The sequence below is a fragment of the Rhinoderma darwinii genome, chromosome 10 (genome assembly GCF_050947455.1).
Source record: "Rhinoderma darwinii isolate aRhiDar2 chromosome 10, aRhiDar2.hap1, whole genome shotgun sequence".
Lineage (NCBI taxonomy): Eukaryota > Metazoa > Chordata > Amphibia > Anura > Rhinodermatidae > Rhinoderma > Rhinoderma darwinii.
Genome location: NC_134696.1, coordinates 101,747,180 through 101,772,557, shown reverse-complemented (window position 1 = coordinate 101,772,557; position 25,378 = coordinate 101,747,180). Strand labels below are relative to the sequence as shown.

At 41.8% G+C, this 25,378-nt stretch overlaps 1 protein-coding gene across 6 annotated transcripts in view; it reads right to left on the bottom strand.

The window, feature by feature from the left end:
• Nucleotides 1–25,378, bottom strand: part of GRAMD1A (GRAM domain containing 1A) — a 118,135-nt gene that overhangs the window by 11,407 nt on the left and 81,350 nt on the right. For all 6 annotated transcript variants that reach the window (XM_075840427.1, XM_075840430.1, XM_075840429.1 and 3 more), the window contains 8 exons: nt 25,075–25,155; nt 16,753–16,868; nt 15,254–15,389; nt 14,739–14,940; nt 12,686–12,841; nt 12,419–12,537; nt 1,228–1,367; nt 580–683 (listed from right to left, as the gene is read on the bottom strand). In XM_075840427.1, coding sequence (XP_075696542.1) covers nt 580–683; nt 1,228–1,367; nt 12,419–12,537; nt 12,686–12,841; nt 14,739–14,940; nt 15,254–15,389; nt 16,753–16,868; nt 25,075–25,155 — 1,054 coding nt within the window. The remainder of the gene's footprint in view (nt 1–579; nt 684–1,227; nt 1,368–12,418; nt 12,538–12,685; nt 12,842–14,738; nt 14,941–15,253; nt 15,390–16,752; nt 16,869–25,074; nt 25,156–25,378) is intronic.

Sequence of the window (25,378 nt, the reverse complement as noted above, 5' to 3'; positions counted from 1 at the left end):
ATGCCTGAGCAAAGGGGTAGCCTGGCACAGGATCACACTGACAATGGGGAAAGGGAGATCGTACATCCTGAGCTGAGACCCCTAAGGGTCCTAATTTAGATTCTTGCAATTGGACCCCTCCTCTCCTCCTCTGGTGGTTCATAAAAAAACCAGAACTTCCCTACTTCAGAACAGCCAAGCCCAGTGCTTCTATTTCTTGTGGGAGGGGTTTAACTCTTGTGGGAGGGTTTTTATCCTTGTGGGAATGTTCTAATCCTTGTGGAAAGGGAGATCGTACATCCTGAGCTGAGACCCCCTAATCTATTTAAGGAACTAATTGCAGATATGGTACATATTCCCATGGTTACCTGAGAACGTCCAAGATAGATGAGCATTAAAACACCCAACTATTTACCAAAAACAAATAAATTCACCAAATATTTCACAAATCAACTGGATGACCCAATATCACATTGCCTGGCACCCAATGAGGACAATGGGTAGACGCTATTGGTGGGTCATAAGTTGATGTATGTAGCAGAAGATACGTGTAGTCACCTATAGTATACCAAGTAACACCTCAACAGGAACGGAACGTACCAAGCTGTCTAAAGTGCTCCTCCATCCCACTCCAGGAGTTCTTCTCAATAATACTTCGTACCAGACTCCATGGCTGCTTCCGGTAACAGATCTCTGAGGACACCCTACAATACAATCGTTAGAGGGTTATCTATGCATGACTTAAAAGGGATTAGAAAAACATGGCTGCTCTCTTCCAAAAACAGCGCCACACATGTCCACAGGTTGTGTATGGTATTGCAGCTCGGTCCCAAAAACTTTAATGGAGCCAATGTGCAATACCATAAACAACCTGTGGGCAGATGTGGCACTTTAAGGATCAGAAGAGTCTTCATGGTTCTACTGAATACATTTTAACTGGGTCCTAAGCAAAGCCAGAATTTAGAACTCACTAAAAAGATTTTAATAGCTGGATTGAGATCTCCTTTAAATATGATTGCAAATATAAGTTTTCCATAGAAACACATAACGGGCCTCTCATTATGTATCCTTGAGTGGGAGGATAGACTTCGCCGTCAGTCACATTATAGGGTGGCAGAGTGAGGGGGCACGAATGATGAGCAATATAAGGTGGGAGTGTTGAGTGGGCACATCTTTATCTATCAGGAGACTTCTGAATAGAGAGAAGATGCCGATTGTCGATGGCAAGAGGACATAACAGCTCGGTACCTGAGACGCGCTTTATTCTTGGTCATGCTGGTGATGCAGTATCGGTGAGCGGTGTAAAAATAATCCTGGTAGGGGATACCCTGAGTGACCACCTGTGTGTCCAGGATACATAATGACCCCTTCAGACTGTAAGTCAACATCTATGGGAGAAAGATATTATACATCGTATTATAAGCAAGGAATTGTATCATATATAGCAACATCTCTTCACGTAATGTTCCCATTAGATAGGAAACCTTCCCTACATCACTAGGGATCAGTATTATAGTAAATATATTCTTGTATATAGGGGCAGTATTATAGTAGTTATATTCTTGTATATAGGGGCAGTATTATAGTAGTTATATTCTTGTATATAGGGGGCAGTATTATAGTAAATATATTCTTGTATATAGGGGCAGTATTATAGTAGTTATATTCTTGTATATAGGAGCAGTATTATAGTAGTTATATTCTTGTATATAGGGGGCAGTATTATAGTAGTTATATTCTTGTATATAGGGGCAGTATTATAGTAGTAATAGTCTTGTATATAGGAGCAGTATTATAGTAGTTATATTCTTGTATATAGGAGGCAGTATTATAGTAGTTATATTCTTGTATATAGGGGCAGTATTATAGTAGTTATATTCTTGTATATAGGAGCATTATTATAGTAGTTATATTCTTGTATATAGGAGCAGTATTATAGTAGTTATATTCTTGTATATAGGGGGCAGTATTATAGTAATTATATTCTTGTATATAGGGGCAGTATTATAGTAGTTATATTCTTGTATATAGGAGGCTGTATTATAGTAGTTATATTCTTGTATATAGGGGCAGTATTATAGTAGTTATATTCTTGTATATAGGGGCAGTATTATAGTAGTTATATTCTTGTATATAGGAGCAGTATTATATTAGTTATATTCTTGTATATAGGGGCAGTATTATAGTAGTTATATTCTTGTATATAGGAGGCAGTATTATAGTAGTTATATTCTTGAATATAGGGGACAGTATTATAGTAGTTATATTCTTGTATATAGGGGCAGTATTATAGTAGTTATAGTCTTGTATATAGGGGCAGTATTATAGTAGTTATATTCTTGTATATAGGGGGCAGTATTATAGTAGTTATATTCTTGTATATAGGGATCAGTATTATAGTAAATATATTCTTGTATATAAGAGCAGTATTATAGTAGTTATATTCTTGTATATAGGGGGCAGTATTATAGTAGTTATATTCCTGTATATAGGGGCAGTATTATAGTAGTTATATTCTTGTATATAGGGGCAGTATTATAGTAGTTATATTCTTGTATATAGGGGCAGTATTATAGTAGTTATATTCTTGTATATAGGGGGTAGTATTATAGTAGTTATAATCTTGTATATAGGGATCAGTATTATAGTAAATATATTCTTGTATATAGGGGCAGTATTATAGTAGTTATATAATTGTATATAGGGACAGTATTATAGTAGTTATATTCTTGTATATAGGAGCAGTATTATAGTAGTTATATTCTTGTATATAGGAGCAGTATTATAGTAGTTATATTCTTGTATATAGGGGCAGTATTATAGTCGTTATATTCTTGTATATAGGAGGCAGTATTATAGTAGTTATATTCTTGTATATAGGGGGCAGTATTATAGTAGTTATATTCTTGTATATCGGAGCAGTATTATAGTAGTTATATTCTTGTATATAGGGGGCAGTATTATACTAGTTATATTCTTGTATATAGGGGGCAGTATTATAGTAGTTATAGTCTTGTATATAGGGATCAGTATTATAGTAAATATATTCTTGTATATAGGGGCAGTATTATAGTAGTTATATTCTTGTATATAGGGGGCAGTATTATAGTAGTTATATTCTTGTATATAGGGATCAGTATTATAGTAAATATATTCTTGTATATAGGGGCAGTATTATAGTAGTTATATACTTGTATATAGGGGCAGTATTATAGTAGTTATATTCTTGTATATAGGAGCAGTATTATAGTAGTTATATTCTTGTATATAGGAGCAGTATTATAGTAGTTATATTCTTGTATATAGGGGCAGTATTATAGTAGTTATATTCTTGTATATAGGAGCAGTATTATAGTAGTTATATTCTTGTATATAGGGGGCAGTATTATAGTCGTTATATATTCTTGTATATAGGAGGCAGTATTATAGTAGTTATATTCTTGTATATAGGGGGCAGTATTATAGTAGTTATATTCTTGTATATCGGAGCAGTATTATAGTAGTTATATTCTTGTATATAGGGGCAGTATTATAGTAGTTATATTCTTGTATATAGGGGGAGGAATTAGGCTGGGTTCACACGTGGCGGAATTTCACTTAAATTCCGCTGCGGACAATCCGCAGCGTTAATCCGCAGCGGAGCCGTTTCTGCATTGACTTCCACTTCTATTTAGAAGTGTTCGTTTAGACGATGCGTAACATTCCGCTGCGGAGCATAGGCTGCGGAGCGGAATTTGGTGTCCGCAGCATGCTCTGTCTGTTGCGGAGCAGTGGCGGACTCATGGCGGAATTTCTCCATTGACTTCAATGGAGATTCTAAGTTCTGCAATGAAGTCCGCAGCTGTCATGCACATGTTATGTGTGCTGCGGATGCGTCTTGCTTTTTTGCCATGACATTTCTTCATTCTGGCTGGACCTATGTATTTCTAGGTCTACAGCCAGACTGAGGAAGTCAATGGGGCTCCCGTAATGACGGGAGCGTTGCTAGGAGACGTCTGTAAATAGTCACTGTCCAGGGTGCTGAAAGAGTTAAGCGATCGGCAGTAACTGTTTCTGCACCCGGGACAGTGACTACCGATCAGAATATAGAGCAACCTGTAAAAAAAAATAGAAGTTCATACTTACCGAGAACTCCCTGCTTCTGTCTCCAGTCCGGCCTCCCAGGATGACGTTTCAGTCTAAGTGACGGCTGCAGCCAATCACAGGCCAAGCACAGGCTGCAGCGGTCACATGGACTGGCGCGTCATCCAGGGAGGTCGGGCTGGATGCCGAAAGAGGGACGCGTCACCAAGACAACGGCCGGTAAGTATGAAATTCGTTTACTTTCACTAGGGAAAGTGCTGTCCCTTCTCTCTATCCTGCACTGATAGAGAGAAGGGAAGCACTTTTCCCGCAGTACGCAGCGGCCAGTCCGCATCAATTTACTGCACATTTTGTGCAGATCCGCAGCAGAATCTGCAACGCAGATTCTGTGCGGCATTGATGCGGACAGTTGCAGAGGAAATCCGCCGCGTGTGGTCATGCCCTTATAGTAGTTATATTCTTGTATATAGGAGCAGTATTATAGTAGTTATATTCTTGTATATAGAAGGCAGTATTATAGTAGTTATATTCTTGTATATAGGAGCAGTATTATAGTAGTTATATTCTTGTATATAGGGGGCAGTATTATAGTAGTTATATTCTTGTATATAGGGGGCAGTATTATAGTAGTTATATTCTTGTATATAGGAGCAGTATTATAGTAGTTATATTCTTGTATATAGGGGGCAGTATTATAGTGGTTATATTCTTGTATATAGGGGCAGTATTATAGTAGTTATATTCTTGTATATAGGAGGCAGTATTATAGTAGTTATATTCTTGTATATATTGGGCAGTATTATAGTAGTTATATTCTTGTATATAGGAGCAGTATTATAGTAGTTATATTCTTGTATATAGGAGCAGTATTATAGTAGTTATATTCTTGTATATAGGGGGCAGTATTATAGTAGTTATATTCTTGTATATAGGGGCAGTATTATAGTGTTATATTCTTGTATATAGGAGCAGTATTATAGTAGTTATATTCTTGTATATAGGGGCAGTATTATAGTAGTTATATTCTTGTATATAGGGGCAGTATTATAGTAGTTATATTCCTGTATATAGGAGCAGTATTATAGTAGTTATATTCTTGTATATAGGGGCAGTATTATAGTAGTTATATTCTTGTATATAGGGGCAGTATTATAGTAGTTATATTCTTGTATATAGGGGCAGTATTATAGTAGTTATATTCTTGTATATAGGAGCAGTATTATAGTACTTATATTCTTGTATATACGGGCAGTATTATAGTAGATATATTCTTGTATATAGGGGCAGTATTATAGTAGTTATATTCTTGTATATAGGTGGCAGTATTATAGTAGTTATATTCTTTTATATAAGGGGCAGTATTATAGTAGTTATATTCTTGTATATCGGGGCAGTATTATAGTAGTTATATTCTTGTATATAGGAGCAGTATTATAGTAGTAATAGTCTTGTATATAGGAGCAGTATTATAGTAGTTATATTCTTGTATATACGGGCAGTATTAGGGCATGTTCACACGTGGCGGATTTCCTCCGCAACTGTCCGCATCAATGCCGCACAGAATCTGCGTTGCAGATTCTGCTGCGGATCTGCACAAAATGTGCAGTAAATTGATGCGGACTAGCTGCTGCGGACTGCGGTAAAAGTACTTCCCTTCTCCCTATCAGTGCAGGATAGAGAGAAGGGACAGCACTTTCCCTTGTGAAAGTCAAAGAAATTCATACTTACCGGCCGTTGTCTTGGTGACGCGTCCCTCCTTCGGCATCCAGCCCGACCTCCCTGGATGACGCGGCAGTCCATGTGACCGCTGCAGCCTGTGCTTGGCCTGTGATTGGCTGCAGCCGTCACTTAGACTGAAACGTCATCCTGGGAGGCCGGACTGGAGACAGAAGCAGGGAGTTCTCGGTAAGTATGAACTTCTATTTTTTTACAGGTTGCTGTATATTGGGATCGGTAGTCACTGTCCCGGGTGCAGAAACAGTTACTGCCGATCGCTTAACTCTTTCAGCACCCTGGACAGTGACTATTTACAGACGTCTCCTAGCAACGCTCCCGTCATTACGGGAGCCCCATTGACTTCCTCAGTCTGGCTGTAGACCTAGAAATACATAGGTCCAGCCAGAATGAAGAAATGTCAAGTTAAAAAAGCAAGACGCATCCGCAGCACACATAACATGTGCATGACAGCTGCGGACTTCATTGCGGAAATTAGAATCTCCATTGAAGTCAATGGAGAAATTCCGCCATGAGTCCGCCACTGCTCCGCAACAGACAGAGCATGCTGCGGACACCAAATTCCGCTCCGCAGCCTATGCTCCGCAGCGGAATTTTACGCATCGTCTAAACGAACACTGCTAAATTAAAGTGGAAGTCAATGCACAAACGGCTCCGCTGCGGATTAACGCTGCGGAGTGTCCGCAGCGGAATTTAAGTGAAATTCCGCCTTGTGTGAACCCAGCCTTATAGTAGTTATAGTCTTGTATATAGGAGCAGTATTATAGTAGTTATATTCTTGTATATAGGGGCAGTATTATAGTAGTTATAGTCTTGTATATAGGGGGCAGTATTATAATAGTTATAATCGTGTATATAGGGGCAGTATTATAGTAGTTATATTCTTGTATATAGGAGGCAGTATTATAGTAGTTATATTCTTGTATATAGGGGGCAGTATTATAGTAGTTATATTCTTGTATATAGGTGGCAGTATTATAGTAGTTATATTCTTGTATATAGGGGCAGTATTATAGTAGTTATATTCTTGTATATAGGAGCAGTATTATAGTAGTTATATTCTTGTATATAGGAGCAGTATTATAGTAGTTATATTCTTGTATAAAGGGGCAGTATTATAGTAGTTATATTCTTGTATATAGGGGCAGTATTATAGTCGTTATATTCTTGTATATAGGAGGCAGTATTATAGTAGTTATATTCTTGTATAGAGGAGCAGTATTATAGTAGTTATATTCTTGTATATAGGGGGCAGTATTATAGTGTTATATTCTTGTATATAGGAGCAGTATTATAGTACTTATATTCTTGTATATAGGGGCAGTATTATAGTAGTTATATTCTTGTATATAGGAGCAGTATTATAGTAGTTATATTCTTGTATATAGGAGCAGTATTATAGTAGTTATATTCTTGTATATACGGGCAGTATTATAGTAGTTATATTCTTGTATATAGGAGCAGTATTATAGTAGTTATATTCTTGTATATAGGGGCAGTATTATAGTAGTTATATTCTTGTATATAGGTGGCAGTATTATAGTAGTTATATTCTTTTATATAGGGGGCAGTATTATAGTAGTTATATTCTTGTATATAGGAGCAGTATTATAGTAGTTATATTCTTGTATATAGGGGCAGTATTATAGTAGTTATATTCTTGTATATAGGTGGCAGTATTATAGTAGTTATATTCTTTTATATAGGTGGCAGTATTATAGTAGTTATATTCTTTTATATAGGGGGCAGTATTATAGTAGTTATATTCTTGTATATAGGGGCAGTATTATAGTAGTTATATTCTTGTATATAGGGGCAGTATTATAGTAGTTATATTCTTGTATATAGGTGGCAGTATTATAGTAGTTATATTCTTGTATATAGGTGGCAGTATTATAGTAGTTATATTCTTTTATATAGGGGGCAGTATTATAGTAGTTATATTCTTGTATATAGGGGCAGTATTATAGTAGTTATATTCTTGTATATAGGTGGCAGTATTATAGTAGTTATATTTTTTTATATAGGGGCAGTATTATAGTAGTTATATTCTTGTATATTGGGGCAGTATTATAGTAGTTATATTCTTGTATATAGGAGCAGTATTATAGTAGTTATATTCTTGTATATACGGGCAGTATTATAGTAGTTATATTCTTGTATATAGGAGCAGTATTATAGTAGTTATATTCTTGTATATAGGGGCAGTATTATAGTAGTTATATTCTTGTATATAGGGGCAGTATTATAGTAGTTATATTCTTGTATATAGGGGCAGTATTATAGTAGTTATATTCTTGTATATAGGGGCAGTATTATAGTAGTTATATTCTTGTATATAGGAGGCAGTATTATAGTAGTTATATTCTTGTATATAGGGGCAGAATTATAGTAGTTATATTCTTGTATATAGGGGGCAGTATTATTGTAGGTATATTCTTGTATATAGGGTCAGTATTATAGTAGTTTTATTCTTGTATATAGGAGCAGTATTATAGTAGTTATATTCTTGTATATAGAGGGCAGTATTATAGTAGTTATATTGTATATAGGGGCAGTATTATAGTAGTTATATTCTTGTATATAGGGGCAGTATTATAGTAGTTATATTCTTGTATATAGGGGCAGTATTATAGTAGTTATATTCTTCTACATAGGGGGCAGTATTATAGTAGTTATATTCTTGTATATAGGGGACAGTATTATAGTAGTTATATTCTTGTATATAGGGGCAGTATTATAGTGGTTATATTCTTGTATATAGGGGCAGTATTATAGTAGTTATATTCTTGTACATAGGGGGCAGTATTATAGTAGTTATATTCTTGTATATAGGGGACAGTATTATAGTAGTTATATTCTTGTATATAGGAGCAGTATTATAGTAGTTATATTCTTGTATATAGGAGCAGTATTATAGTAGTTATATTCTTGTATATAGGAGCAGTATTATAGTAGTTATATTCTTGTATATAGGAGCAGTATTATAGTAGTTATATTCTTGTATATAGGAGCAGTATTATAGTAGTTATATTCCTGTATATAGGAGCAGTATTCTATTAGTTATATTCTTGTATATAGGGGGCAGTATTATAGTAGTTATATTCTTGTATATAGGGGCAGTATTATAGTAGTTATATTCTTGTATATAGGAGCAGTATTATAGTAGTTATATTCTTGTATATAGGGGGAAGTATTATAGTAGTTATATTCTTGTATATAGTAGCAGTATTATAGTAGTTATATTCTTGTATATAGAGGGCAGTATTATAGTAGTTATATTCTTGTATATAGGAGCAGTATTATAGTAGCTATATTCTTGTATATAGGGGGAAGTATTATAGTAGTTATATTCCTGTATATAGGGGGCAGTATTATAGCAGTTATATTCTTGTATATAGGGGCAGTATTATAGTAGTTATATTCTTGTATATAGGAGGCAGTATTATAGTAGTTATATTCTTGTACATAGGGGCAGTATTATATTAGTTATATTCTTGTATATAGGGGCAGTATTATAGTACTTATATTCTTGTATATAGGGCAGTATTATAGTAGTTATATTCTTGTATATAGGGATCAGTATTATAGTAGTTGTAATCTTGTATATAGGGGCAGTATTATAGTAGTTATATTCTAGTATATGGGAGCAGTAGTATAGTAGTTATATTCTTGTATATAGGGGCAGTATTATAGTAGTTGTATTCTTGTATATAGGAGGCAGTATTAGGGCATGACCACACATGGCGGAATTCCTCCGCAACTGTCCGCATCAATGCCGCACCTAATCCGGGTTGCGGATTACGGCTGCGGATCTGCACAAAATGTGCAGTACATTGATGCGGACTAGCTGCTGCGGACTGCGGGAAAAGTGCTTCCCTTCTCCCTATCAGTGCAGGATAGAGAGAAGGGACAGCACTTTCCCTAGTGAAAGTAAAAGAAATTCATACTTACCGGCCGTTGTCTTTATGACGCGTCCCTCCTTCGGCATCCAGCCCGACCTCCCTGGATGACGCGCCAGTCCATGTGACCGCTGCAGCCTGTGCTTGGCCTGTGATTGGCTGCAGCCGTCACTTACACTGAAACGTCATCCTGGGAGGCCGGACTGGAGACAGAAACAGGGAGTTCTCGGTAAGTATGAACTTATATGTTTTTTTACAGATACATGTATATTGAGATCGGTAGTCACTGTCCCGGGTGCAGAAACAGTTACGGCCGATCGCGTAACTCTTTCAGCACCCTGGACAGTGACTATTTACTGACGTCTCCTAGCAACGCTCCCGTCATTACGGGAGCCCCATTGACTTCCTCAGTCTGGCTGTAGACCTAGAAATACATAGGTCCAGCCAGAATGAAGAAATGTCAAGTAAAAAAAGCAAGACGCATCCGCAGCACACATGACATGTGCATGACAGCTGCGGACTTCATTGCGGAACTTTGAATCTCCATTGAAGTCAATGGAGAAATTCCGCCATGAGTCCGCCACTGCTCCGCAACAGACAGAGCATGCTGCGGACACCAAATTCCGCTCCGCAGCCTATGCTCCGCAGCGGAATTGTACGCATCGTGTAAACGAACACTGCTAAATTAAAGTGAAAGTCAATGTAGAAACGGCTCCGCTGCGGATTAACGCTGCGGAGTGTCCGCAGCGGAATTTAAGTGCAATTCCGCCATGTGTGAACCCGCCCTTATAGTAGTTATATTCTTGTATATAGGGGGCAGTATTATAGTAGTTATATTCTTGTATATAGGGGCTGTATTATAGTAGTTATATTCTTGTATATAGGGGCAGTATTATAGTAGTTATATTCTTGTATATAGGGGGCAGTATTATAGTAGTTATATTCTTGTATATAGTAGCAGTATTATAGTAGTTATATTCTTGTATATAGGGGCAGTATTATAGTAGTTATATTCTTGTATATAGGAGCAGTATTATAGTAGTTATATTCTTGTATATAGGAGACAGTATTATAGTAGTTATATTCTTGTATATAGGAGGCAGTATTATAGTAGTTATATTCTTGTATATAGGAGCAGTATTATAGTAGTTATATTCTTGTATATAGGAGGCAGTATAATAGTAGTTATATTCTTGTATATAGGGAGCAGTATTATAGTAGTTATATTCTTGTATATAGGGGCAGTATTACAGTAGTTATATTCTTGTATATAGGAGGCAGTATAATAGTAGTTATATTCTTGTATATAGGGAGCAGTATTATAGTAGTTATATTCTTGTATATAGGGGCAGTATTACAGTAGTTATATTCTTGTATATTGGAGTAGTATTATAGTAGTTATATTCTTGTATATAGGGGCAGAATTATAGTAAGTATATTCTTGTATATAGGAGCAGTATTATAGTAGTTATATTCTTGTATATAGGAGCAGTATTATAGTAGTTATATTCTTGTACATAGGGAGCAGTATTATAGTAGTTATATTCTTGTATATAGGAGAAGTATTATAGTAGTTATATTCTTGTATATAGGAGCAGTATTATAGTAGTTATATTCTTGTATATAGTGGGCTGTATTATAGTAGTTATATTCTTGTATATAGCGGGCAGTATTATAGTAGTTATATTCTTGTATATAGGAGCAGTATTATAGTAGTTATATTCTTGTATATAGTGGGCTGTATTATAGTAGTTATATTCTTGTATATAGGGTCAGTATTATAGTAGTTATATTCTTGTATATAGGAGCAGTATTATAGTAGTTATATTCTTGTATATAGGGGCAGTATTATAGTAGTTATATTCTTGTATATAGGAGCAGTATTATAGTAGTTATATTCTTGTATATAGGAGCAGTATTATAGTAGTTATATTCTTGTATATAGGGGCAGTATTATAGTAGTTATATTCTTGTATATAGGGGCAGTATTATAGTAGTTATATTCTTGTATATAGGGGCAGTATTATAGTAGTTATGTTATTGTATATAGGGGCAGTATTATAGCAGTTATATTCTTGTATATAGGGGCAGTATTATAGTAGTTATATTCTTGTATATAGGAGGCAGTATTATAGTAGTTATATTCTTGTATATAGGGGGCAGTATTATAGTAGTTATATTCTTGTATATAGGAGCAGTATTATAGTAGTTATATTCTTGTATATAGGGGGCAGTATTATAGTAGTTATATTCTTGTATATAGGAGCAGTATTATAGTAGTTATATTCTTGTATATAGCGGGCTGTATTATAGTAGTTATATTCTTGTATATAGGAGCAGTATTATAGTAGTTATATTCTTGTATATAGTGGGCTGTATTATAGTAGTTATATTCTTGTATATAGGAGGCAGTATTATAGTAGTTATATTCTTGTATATAGGGACAGTATTATAGTAGTTATATTCTTGTATATAGGGGCAGTATTATAGTAGTTATATTCTTGTATATAGGGGGCAGTATTATAGTAGTTATATTCTTGTGTATAGGAGGCAGTATTATAGTAGTTATATTCTTGTATATAGGAGCAGTATTATAGTAGTTATATTCTTGTATATAGGGGGCAGTATTATAGTAGTTATATTATAGTACATAGGGGGCAGAATAATAGTAGTTATATTCTTGATATGTGACAACATGTAGAATCACACTCGTGTCTCACCTGTGTCTCTACAGCGGGGGCCGATTTTGGCCCCAAAGGGTTATTGATGGGAATGGTATAGTTAATTACTCGCGACTGTTTGCCACTGCTGTCGGGCGCCCAGGGGTTCACCACAATATCTGTAGAGAGCATATTTAAAAAAAGAGGAAGTTTTACTAGACCCAGTAAAAGGTGAATTTTGATACAAATTTTTGTTTTCGGATAAGCATTTTGTTACCATTGATCAGCTCTTCATTACATGGAAAAAAGACAAAAATTAATTCTGACCTGTGAACTTTCTAAGCTCCATGAATTCACTCATAAAACGGGTGTCGGAGGTCAGAGCCTGCTGCAGGCGCTCCGCACTGATGTGATACACAGCGTTGATGTGCAGTCGGCCCGACAGGTCCGAGGTCAGTTCGTCCTTACAGGGGCCAATAGCTTCTGAAATAAAATAAAAATGTGGAACCGGTTACAAGATGGATGTTATGCTCAGCAAAGGGGGAACTACATGTCCCAGAATACCCTATGGGGGCTAGAGTGTTACATTATATAATGTTATCTAAATATTGGAGTTCACTATGGAAAAAAACCTTTCGTCTTTCACAGTTAGTATGGAAAAGGTAAAGAGGATGGAATTGACAAAACAAGGGAGTGGAACAGAAGAGAAGAGATGAAAAGACAAGAGAGAAAAAGAAAGGAAAACAGAGAAAGACAAAAAAAAATAGAAAAAATCAAGAGAAGAGATGAAGAGAGAAAAAGGGAGAAGAGAGGAGAGAAAAAGAGGAAAAGAAAGAGAAAAAGAAAGGAAAATAGAGGAAGTCAAAAAATAAAGAGATGAAGAGAAGAGAGGAAGAGAGAAAAGGGGAGAAAAGAGGAAGAAAGGAAAAGAGGAAAAGAAAGAGAGAAAAAGAAAGAGCAAAAGAGACAAAAAAAAAGAGAAGAGAGGAAGAAAAGAGAGGAAGAGGAGAGAGGAAGAGGAGAGAGGAAGAGGAGAGAGGAAGAGGAGAGAGGAAGGGGAGAGAGGAAGAGGAGAGAGGAAGAGGAGAGAGGAAGAGGAGAGAGGAAGAGGAGAGAGGAAGAGGAGAGAGGAAGAAGAGAGAGGAAGAGGAGAGAGGAAGAGGAGAGAGGAAGAGGAGAGAGGAAGAGGGAAAAAGAGGAAAAGAAAGAGGAAAACAGGGGAATAAAAAAATAGGGAGGAGATGAAGAGAAAAAAAAGAGAGGAAAAGAAAGAGAGAAAAAGAAAGAGAAAAAGAGACAAAAAATAGAGAAGAGAGGAAGAGGAGAGAGGAAGAGGAGAGAGGAAGAGAGAAAAAGAGGAAAAGAAAGAGGACAACAGAGGAAGAAAAAAATAGAGAAGAGATGAAGAGAGAAAAGAGAAGAGACCAAAAGGGCAAAGGGAGGAAAATAGTGGAAGAGAGCAAGAAAAAGAGGAAGATAAGAAGAGGCAAAAAAGAAGAGAAGAGAGGGAAGACAAGAAAAGAGAATAGCAGAGGAGAGGGAAAAGAGAAGAGGAAAGGGAAGAGACATTGAAGAGAATTAGGAGATGAATTGGAAAAGATGATTGAAGTTGAAGAAAAGGAAAAAGTAGAAATGATTTTGTGAGAAATGTGGATGTCGGGGAGCGGCAGTGATTATTTCCCTGCGATATTCTGTAACATTATAAATGATTCATCTGCACTTGAGATTAGAAGAACAGGTCGCAACGGACGATTACACAGACAATCAATACACGGCCGATATCTCTGGAAGAACTGGGCTCCATCCAGGCCAGGAGCCTCGTTACCACCACAGCTCTGCTTCATCATATAATACAGTCTGCCATGTTGTTGGGGGCTGAACGCCCTCGCTGGGTACCGTCTCTCATCAGACTAAGAACCCTAATGCCATCACAATGACTGGCAGCCACGAGACCCGCTGCCTTCTCTGGTCTCATTATCCACCTCCAGATGTTCAACATGACAAGTCAAAGCTGCAAGATCCATCAAACCCTATACCCAGGCGTGCCAGGCTCCCTGCTCTGTATGCCACCGCGCCATGCCATGCGGTTTATGAAAATAGAAAACTTCACATTTTAGTATGTTGTGCCCGAATCTAACATACCAGAGCAGGGATCTCCAGCTGTTGTGAAACTACAACTCCCAGCATTCCATAGGTTAAAGAGCACTGCCCCAGACATGACATGAGGTTCTACAGCCTGGAAGGAAGCCAGCACATTTCTAAATGCAGCTCTGGATGTGACTAGAGCATAAGTTGTAACACAAAATGCATGCAAAGTTCCTTAGCAGGTTATGTAGAATATTGTGATATATTCACCCCATATATCAGACCATATTCTTACCCTCATCCTGTGTGGAGCTGGGGGTGGAGTTGTTGCTTGGGTCTGTGGGAAGGTCCTCTCCAGCTAGAAGGTCTAGAGCGGGCAGAGAGTCCAGCAGCCCCGATCCAGCCATCTCCGACAGAGGAGTCACCGTCTGACTGGATAAACCGTCTAACTGAGAGTCCGAGAGAGCGTCCGACTGTCCCGCCATGTCTTCCACTGGCTGAAGGAAATCAGTATAATTACATGTAAACTGCACCCATCTCTATATATCTTCATTTATTAAGGAGCTATAGGGGATGTCATCCAGCTTTTCCGGACTCCAGAATGGCAAAGCTGTATATATCGCTACATATGTAGACAGATTTCCCATTCAGGAGTCTGGAAAAGCTGTGCGATAACATGGTACGACCTGTGCGGTTGGCCAAATTGGTTTTGACCCTGATCCGTAAAGGTTTACTTCCAAATGCAGCCCCCCTACATTGCGTTACCATGTCCGTTCATGAATATACTGCCCCCCTGTGGTCTCCTCTTACCATAATTAAACCTTCACTGCAGGCAAGGGAGGTGAACGAGTCAGTTCCCAGCAGCTTGGGGCTGATGCTCAGCTTGTTGTCGCTACGGGAAGACGTGTCACTCAGGTCTGGGCCCTCGGGAAACTCCTCACTGACCCTAAAAAAAAGGAAAAATTTGAGAAAAATTGTAAAAAAAAAGTGATCAAGATCATAAAATGCATCAACTATGATCTGGCGCCCTCTAGTGTCTGATAAAAAAATTACACCGATCCATCTACACTGTAGACAGCTGCAACTTCTGCCATATCCCAATTTTCTCCGATTTGTACTGGTTGATCAGAGGTTAACATTAACGTTATCTCCTTGTAGCGTGCGGCCGCGGGATCCATTCTAATGTTTGTGTTTCGATTCCTCACCATTTTTCAAATATCTGTTTATAGTCTGCCGGAGGCTTTAAATCTGTACAGACCTGATACAACTCACAGCTGAGGGTTTGTTACAATTGTACCCAATCTAAACAATCCTCTGATCTACATACACTACACAGACTCCTAAATGACACATTTTACCTGCACTGATACATTGTAACAAACTGTCAGGACATTAGAGAGAGATTTGTGCTGCTGATGTGTTTAGCTCAAACAGAACTGTCTAGACTGGATACAATTGTAACAAATCCTCAGCTGTGAGAAGTATTAGGTCTATACAGGTTTTCGGCATCTGGATATATGAAGAAAAAAACCAACAACATTCACTGACAGCAAGCAGAGGTTTTGAAAATGGTGAGGAATTTAAACCCAAAAGGGGAGATTTTTTTTAAGACTCCGTCATACGCCGGTCTTATACAGATGTGCGTTGCAATAAGATGCACAAAATTTACTAAAGAAATTGATATCTAGATGATGAGCTGGCATAGATTTGCGAGTTGCGACTATACTTTGCGCCAATTTCTGCCATCATTAATAATAAATGTTGCGGTCTGATTGGTGTCCGTACCCACTCCCTGTTAACCCTCACTTTTTAAAGAGTGGCGAGAAACCGTAAAAGTTGCAAATAATAGCGCAAATTTGGCGTGCGCCGGAATTTGTGACATTTTACGCCACAATAGTAATAAAACGAATACATTTCCCCAAAGTTTATTGGAAAGTGGCAGAACGTTTCATAATACTAAACTAAGAAAACCCCTTTAATTAGTCCCATTTGCCCCTTCCCCGCCATGCCTGGTAGTGACTCTGCTTGCTTGTTCTGTAAGGCTCTGTTCACATCCCCATTTTTTTCCCGTCGACTTCAGTTACTTTTTGATGGTCAGAATAGCGTAGCATGAAGCAATATTGTATCCGGCGGAAAAAAACCCGATACCTGACGGAAACTTGACGCATCCATTATAAGTCAATGAAGAAAAGAAAAACGGATCCGTCATAAGTGACCATGCTGCGCAAGGGATTTTCTGGGTCCTTTAAATGGCGTCATTTCTTGCAGCCTGCCGTAAATTATAACTCACATTGACCGGCCGCACTCACCCCAGGCCATTGAGCAGCTCTCGCGGAGACACGTAGTCCTCATCCTCGCTGGTCAGGCCGAGCTCGGTACCATAGCACTGGTGGACCGTGTGCCACAGCTCCTGGGGGGACAGCGCCTGTCAGGAGAGAACGCAACGAGGATTAGATATTAATCTCTACTGATCGCCCTGCTGGACTCTACCAGGAAGGAAGACGACACACAGCAGCAAATAAAGGGTGGTAACTCCTAATCTGTCCATCAAGGACTACAAGATCCAGCAGACTGGCCGGTCGTCAGTGCCCCACAGACATTGACCGAGTAGGGGGCCACATCCAGTTCCGCTGACAGATTTATTTATCAGACATGATGACTGACCTCCTGTATATAGGAAGCGATATAGACCTCCAGACATTATGTGCAGATATAGATGAGAAGACAAGATCAGGGATACAATGTGAGTATACAGCAGAGTATACAGCAGAGTATACAGCAGGAAAACCTGGGTACAATCGCAGCTGTGAGAAAACGTTATTATCACATAAGAGAAAGCTCATTGATATGAATGAACACTGTGTAATACTTAATTTCCCCTGAGGTGGCACTGCAGAGAAACTGAACACTTACTGCCAGGTCTCCCCACAGATCACTGATCGCTGAGGGTTCCAGTAGAGAAATACTTTGTGATCTGCTTATCTTTTCTTGACCCTTTTAACGAAAACTCGTTGTCTAACGCTAAAAATTTATTTAATGTGTTGTCTGTGTAATACAGGACAGGTCCTCCAGAGAAAGAGACACTCTTTGTATCCACTCTCCACTCTCACCAAGAGATGAGGACCCTGAACAGAAGAACCCCCTCTACGCAGGACATTTCTAATGGGTTTTCTCAACCTCTTTAACTGGGTTTTCTAGGATTCTACAATGATGATCAATGAGTGATCGGCGTTAGACCGACCCCTGGGACCGCTATCAACCAGCAGAACAAGAGTCTGCACTACATTTCTTCCTGGAGATTGTCGTCTATGGACACTTTTCTGTCCATTAACTCTCATTCATTGCAGCTGCTATATAGACAATATACAGATAATGATATACAGACAATAGAATAAGGGTGTATCTTCAATATGGCCGCCCCAGGAAAGCCTTTAACATTGAATAATAAATACAATGAACATTTATATAACTACTAAACCCATCATTTCTCTTCTACAGATTGAAATCTAGAGGATGCAACTAAAATTACAAACATAAGACTGTCCCTTTAAGTTACCTTAACTTCGGTAGCCGCGCTGGTGTACGAGGCGCCATCTATGTCCATAGTTTGGATTATCCTGAGGTACCCCAACGATGTGTTGCTCGGGCAAGTTTGACACGTGGATTAGTGAGTGCTGGACATATAGTCAACGGCTTCGTTCCTGATCTATACTATGCTGCATACTCTGCTCTGCTGCATACTCTGCTCTGCTGCATACTCTGCTCTGCTTAATACTCTGCTCTGATGCCTACTCTGCTCTGATGCCTACTCTGCTTTGATGCCTACTCTGCTCTGATGCCTACTCTGCTTTGATGCCTACTCTGCTTTGATGCCTACTCTGCTCTGATGCCTACTCTGCTCTGATGCCTACTCTGCTTTGATGCCTACTCTGCTCTGCTGCCTACTCTGCTCTGCTTAATACTCTGCTCTGATGCCTACTCTGCTCTGATGCCTATTCTGCTCTGATGCCTACTCTGCTCTGACGCCTACTCTGCTCTGCTGCCTACTCTGCTCTGCTGCCTACTCTGCTCTGATGCCTACTCTGCTCTGATGCCTACTCTGCTCTGATGCCTACTCTGCTCTGCTGCCTTCTCTGCTCTGATGCCTACTCTGCTCTGACGCCTACTCTGCTCTGATGCCTACTCTGCTCTGATGCCTACTCTGCTCTGATGCCTACTCTGCTCTGATGCCTACTCTGCTCTGATGCCTACTCTGCTCTGATGCCTACTCTGCTCTGCTGCCTACTCTGCTCTGATGCCTACTCTGCTCTGATGCCTACTCTGCTCTGCTGCCTACTCTGCTCTGATGCCTACTCTGCTCTGATGCCTACTCTGCTCTGCTGCCTGCTCTGCTGCCTACTCTGCTCTGCTGCCTACTCTGCTCTGCTGCCTACTCTGCTCTGATGCCTACTCTGCTCTGCTGCCTGCTCTGCTGCCTACTCTGCTCTGCTGCCTACTCTGCTCTGCTGCCTACTCTGCTCTGCTGCCTACTCTGCTCTGATGCCTACTCTGCTCTGATGCTTACTCTGCTCCGCTGCCTACTTTGCTCTGCTGCCTACTTTGCTCTGCTGCATCCCTGATCTTGTCTTCTGACCTGTATCTGCACATGTGTTGGATTGACATCATATCTGGAGGATTATATCACTTCCTATATACAGGAGGTCACTCATTACGTCACGTACTTGGAAAATTCGCCTTGTGGGTGCCAAAACGCCTTCTGGGTGACTGAACGCCCAGTGGGGTCACCCCCCAACTTTCCACAGACATTTAATGTATATTTATAAAAATCTGATTAATGGGGCAGCTCAGCCGTAAAGGGTTTGTCCCACAACAGCCTCCTTTTTTAAAATCTTTCTGATTGGTCAATGAGACAGGTCATAAAAGTAAAGTTGAGTGGTGGTCGGACTTTGTTGACACTCCCATTCATCTCTAAGGGGATGGAGGACAAATACTCTTTTTGCTCCCTGGCTGAAAATTGGGGGTCCTTGTTCTGAACATCATTGAGGGTCACAACCTAACATTTTTATGGCTTTTCTCATTGATGGGTCATAAAAGTGGAACAGCCCTTTAATCCATGTCCTAACAACCACAGTCGGGCAGGGCGATCGGCATTAAACTGAAGGCCGAGAAGGGGCAAAAAAGGCCTGGCAGTGCTCAAACCACGCTTCTCTCATCTCCCACTGCTGGATTAATCCGATTTTTGGAAATATACCCAGAGGTGGAGTTCCCCTTTAAGTCCATTTACATATTGAATATTATGATGGGTTATGTTGGCAGTCTATGGTCGATTTGTATTCTTCATGTTCTTTTTTATGACATATTTCGCCCTAGATACATGTGCCAATCAGTGATCATTTGCTAATCACTGATCGTGCGCCAATCAGTGATCGGTGGCGATCTGTGAAAAACATAATGCTCAAATCTACACCGCGGATGTGAATTATAATCTTTCACACCAAGATTCTTATTGCCTCCAGGGATTGTGTGTGGAAAAAAAATGAGACTTTGACTGCTTCCAATAAGATACCAATGAACTCTACAAGAGTCCATGGCCCTTTAAGTAGATGACACTGACCCATCCCCCGCATTCGCTGATTAAATCCTTGTCACTTTCCTCCGAATACACATTATGAAAACCGTCAAGGACAAGATAACAGTCTTTAGGTGCAGTGTCACAGTAAATGCTTATCTTCATTTGCTGGGTCGGTGAATGCACTCTATTGTCCCCTGTTATCAGCCATTTCAGGGTGCGGAGAGAGCGATAGCAAGTGAGTGGGGGAAAAAAAGTCCTTGTCCAATGATCATGACTTCACCCTATGTACCGATGCAGAATTATATGCCTAACGTCTACGGGGATCCGTGAAAACGGGACCCGCATGGGGGCAACGCGGACGTGAAAAACGTATAAGTTCAGGGGGAGAAGCTCTTTTCTAACATAAAAGATTTTTTCTCCCCCTATTTTTTTACGTAAAGTTCTGAAACTTCCTAATAGACTTTGTGTTTACATTTTTCACTGTTTTCAAGATCTCTGCTTGCTTTCAATGAATGGGAACCGTGCCTCTTGTGTGGATATTACACTGAAAATGAGATTCTTATTTCCATTATGTTCTAGATGCCTCACAGCTACATTTTTATTTATTTTTTGGCCCCTCTCCTCCCTGTCCCCAAACCGGATCGGTTTACTATGGTCACACAACCAACAGTGATTACCGGTTCGGCGATTAGTGGGATATAACTGACTACGATGTAATTAGGGAGACGACGTCTCTAATGAAATTATCTCATTAATGCCGAGATATCATCACTAAGCAGAGATTACATGGAAGGGGAGGATTAAGGCCTCATGCACACGACCGTAGCCCGACCGTAGCCGTGTGCACGCCCGTGATTTTCGTGTCGGCCGGCTGCGGACTGTCAGCGGACTGTCAGCCGCAAGCCGCCCGCACATGCACATGGCCGGGCCATTGTTTTCAATGAGCCCGGACCGCAACTCCGGACCATAAGGGCATGACCACACATGGCGGAATTCCTCCGCAACTGTCCGCATCGATGCCGCACAGAATCTGCGTTGCAGATTCTGCAGCGGATCTGCACAAAATGTGCAGTAAATTGATGCGGACTAGCTGCTGCAGACTGCGGGAAAAGTGCTTCCCTTCTCCCTATCAGTGCAGGATAGAGAGAAGGGACAGCACTTTCCCTAGTGAAAGTAAAAGAAATTCATACTTACCGGCCGTTGTCTTGGTGACGCGTCCCTCTTTCGGCATCCAGCCCAACCTCCCTGGATGACGCGCCAGTCCATGTGACCGCTGCAGCCTGTGCTTGGCCTGTGATTGGCTGCAGCCGTCACTTACACTGAAACGTCATCCTGGGAGGCCGGACTGGAGACAGACGAAGGGAGTTCTCGGTAAGTATGAACTTATATGTTTTTTTACAGATACATGTATATTGAGATCGGTAGTCACTGTCCCGGGTGCAGAAACAGTTACTGCCGATCGCTTAACTCTTTCAGCACCCTGGACAGTGACTATTTACAGACGTCTCCTAGCAACGCTCCCGTCATTACGGGAGCCCCATTGACTTCCTCAGTCTGGCTGTAGACCTAGAAATACATAGGTCCAGCCAGAATGAAGAAATGTCAAGTTAAAAAAGCAAGACGCATCCGCAGCACACATGACATGTGCATGACAGCTGCGGACTTCATTGCGGAACTTAGAATCTCCATTGAAGTCAATGGAGAAATTCCGCCATGAGTCCGCCACTGCTCCGCAACAGACAGAGCATGCTGCGGACACCAAATTCCGCTCCGCAGCCTATGCTCCGCAGCGGAATTGTACGCATCGTGTAAACGAACACTGCTAAATTAAAGTGAAAGTCAATGGAGAAACGGCTCCGCTGCGGATTAACGCTGCGGAGTGTCCGCAGCGGAATTTAAGTGGAATTCCGCCATGTGTGAACCCGCCCTAATAGGACATGTCCGTACTTTCTGCGGTCCGGGTTCCCGGGCCGTGCACGGACCGCAAAAACTACGGTCGTGTGCACGGCCCCATAGAAAAGAATGGGTCCGCAATTCTCCCGTGGATTTGCGGGGGAATTGCGGACGCAAAAACACGGTCGTGTGCATGAGGCCTTACAGGACATCAAATATTACCAGGGGTACATGAAAAACACATATACCACATGGTCAAAAGTATGTGCCCCCTAGGATGGGCTCACAATATCTCTCCTTACTGTCACTGAATGGAAATAATTGTAGCAAAACCTCAGCGGGACTATTTTTCCGTTTCTGAATGTAAACAAGGTTAATTTTCACTGACAGCAAGCAGAGATATTAAAATGGTGAGGAACTTAAACATAAAGTCTATTAGAAAGTTGCAGAAAATTATTTTGTGCTGTCATTTATACAATTTCTCAGTCAATTAAGGGTGTACAAACTATAGGGACAGCTAATGCGCTGCTATGAGGACAGTGGGGAGAGGGGCCCGACTCAAACTCGCCCCATTCTTCTCTTCTATGGCTGAGTGGGGCTCCCCTATTCACAATCATTCATAAGGCATAATAACTTCGTGAAAATATGGCTGATTTCTTCCAAAAACAGCGCCACGCCAGTCCATAGGTTGTGTCTGGTATTGCAGCTCAGCTCCATTGAAGTGAATGTGGCTGAGTTGCAATACCACACACAACCTGTGGACAGGAGTGGCGCTGTTTTTGGAAGAAAGAAGCCATGTTATTGTAATTCTAGACAACCCCTTTGATCATAGGGAACGATGCCTTGACATTAGGATAGGTCCACACTAAGTCATCCCTCGAGACACAAGCTGCCATAGACATTTCACAAAGTTTAATGAGGTCGGATGTTGTCAGACACCCATGGGCAGGGTTGGCATCAGCATTAGTCAAGCTTGGATAGATGCTGGTGCCCATTAAGCTTGGGAGACCTATGGCAATCAATGTAATTGTACTTCATGCTTGAATAGTGTAGGGGGGTGTAGACAGGTGACCCCTATGTGACGGCCACTCAAGAACCCAAATCCACCTGGAGCCGCTCCTGCTGTTGACCATCTGTTCTCCTAAACCCTTTCATCTCCACAGGAGCTAAGAACTGGTCAGCGGCCCCCAGAAAAGCAGGGAGCCCGGATATTGTCTGAACTTTGACACTACATTGAGCGCCCCCTAGGGATGGGTGAGGGGCCTGTTCTTCTGGGAAAGGATAAACACAGGGCCGGCAGGTAAGGAGTGAGGGTGGCCGACAGGTAGGTGGAAAGGGTTGTTTGCAGGCAGGTACGGAGGGTGGCCGGCATTCAGGGAGTTAGGGTGGCTGATAGGTAGGTAGGGAGGGCGGGTGGCAGGTAGGGAGGGAGGGAGGGTGGCCGGCAGGTAGGGAGGAAGGGAGGGTGGCCGGCAGGCATGGAGGGTGGCCGGCAGGCAGGGAGGAAGGGAGGGTGGCCGGCAGGGAGGGAGGGCGTCCGGCAGGTAGGGAGGGAGGGAGGGCGTCCGGCAGGTAGGGAGGGTGGCTGGCAGGTACGGAGGGTGGCCGGCATTCAGGGAGTTAGGGTGGCTGATAGGTAGATAGGGAGGGCGGGTGGCAGGTAGGGAGGGAGGGAGGGTGGCCGGCAGGTAGGGAGGAAGGGAGGGTGGCCGGCAGGCATGGAGGGTGGCCGGCAGGCAGGGAGGGAGGGAGGGTGGCCGGCAGGCAGGGAGGGCGTCCGGCAGGTTTTTGGCCGGAAGGGAGGAAGGGCGTCCGGCAGGTAGGGAGGGAGGGAGGGTGGCCGGCAGGGAGGGAGGGCGTCCGGCAGGTAGGGAGGGCGTCCGGCAGGTAGGGAGGGAGGGTGGCCGGCAGGGAGGGAGGGCGTCCGGCAGGTAGGGAGGGAGGGAGGGTGGCAGGTAGGCAGGGAGGGTGGCCGGCAGGGAGGGTGGCCGGCAGGGAGGGAGGGAGGGTGGCCGGCAGGTAGGGAGGGTGGCTGGCAGGTAGGGAGGGAGGCCGGCAGGTAGGGAGGGTTTGAGGCCGGCAGGTAGGGAGGGTTTGAGGCCGGCAGGTAGGTAGGGAGGGTGGCTGGCAGGTAGGGAGGGCGTCCGGCAGGTAGGGAGGGAGGGAGGGTGGCAGGTAGGCAGGGAGGGTGGCCGGCAGGGAGGGTGGCCGGCAGGGAGGGAGGGTGGCCGGCAGGTAGGGAGGGTGGCTGGCAGGTAGGGAGGGAGGCCGGCAGGTAGGGAGGGTTTGAGGCCGGCAGGTAGGGAGGGAGGGTGGCCGGCAGGTAGGGAGGGTGGCTGGCAGGTAGGGAGGGTTTGAGGCCGGCAGGTAGGGAGGGAGGGTGGCCGGCAGGTAGGGAGGGTGGCTGGCAGGTAGGGAGGGAGGCTGGCAGGTAGGGAGGGTTTGAGGCCGGCAGGTAGGGAGGGAGGGTGGCCGGCAGGTAGGGAAGGAGGCCTCCAGGTAGCGGCCACGTCTGGGTTTTGTGTATCTCATCACAGTTAAACATAATTAAGAGATGGAGCAGAGACTGACCGGGTCTCCGCGCTCCATGAACTATATACAATGATTCAACAAGCGACCAGTTCCATATAATACACGTGTAATTACCTAACTAAATATCCACGAAGGAGAGGAGCGCAGTGCGAGCGTATACAGGCACGTACGGAATACACAGATGTAGCAGGGCTGAATTGGTTATCGAGATCTGTGTACCAACTAAATCTACGAGTGAGGATAACGCTGTAGGTTTATCTGCAGTCCCATGCAACTTGCTCAGCATCTGAATGAAATGATAAACTCAGCTCTGCTACATCTGCATACATGTTATATACATTGACAACTACTTAGGGCAACAACATGTCCTGCATATATGTGGCATTGACAGGGGAAAGGTTTTTGCTTATATTGTTGTCGCAGTCACAATCGCTGCCGCCCGTGCCTGCGGTGCTACAGTTTGGAAATGAGTTACATTCTACAGTTGAACTACAGGAGTGAAGACTTTAGTGATGCAGCTATGGGGGTGCAGAGGATCTAGCCACATATGGGCCCTAATGCTGGGGGCCCCATAGACCCCGTATGCACCGTATGTAGCACTTCTCACCCATCCCCCGGCATCGCATTTCCTTACCTTATCTAAAAGGGCGTTTTGCCAGAGACGGAATATCAGCAGGAAAGAGCGATCCCGGGCTCCGAAGGAAGTGAAGAAATGCTAAAATAGGAGATAAGAGGTATAAACACTTAATATTGGAAACACTGATGCAAATACATAAAAAAGGTGCCTATACGCGGTAGAGTGACAAGTCGTCCCGTGCATATAATTATATCTAGATGTAGCAGAGCAGAGTATGTCATCTGGCAACATGTGTAGTAGCTGTGATTGCTTTATTTTATTTTTTACGTAGGACTGCAGGTAAACCCTCAGCATGTTCTTC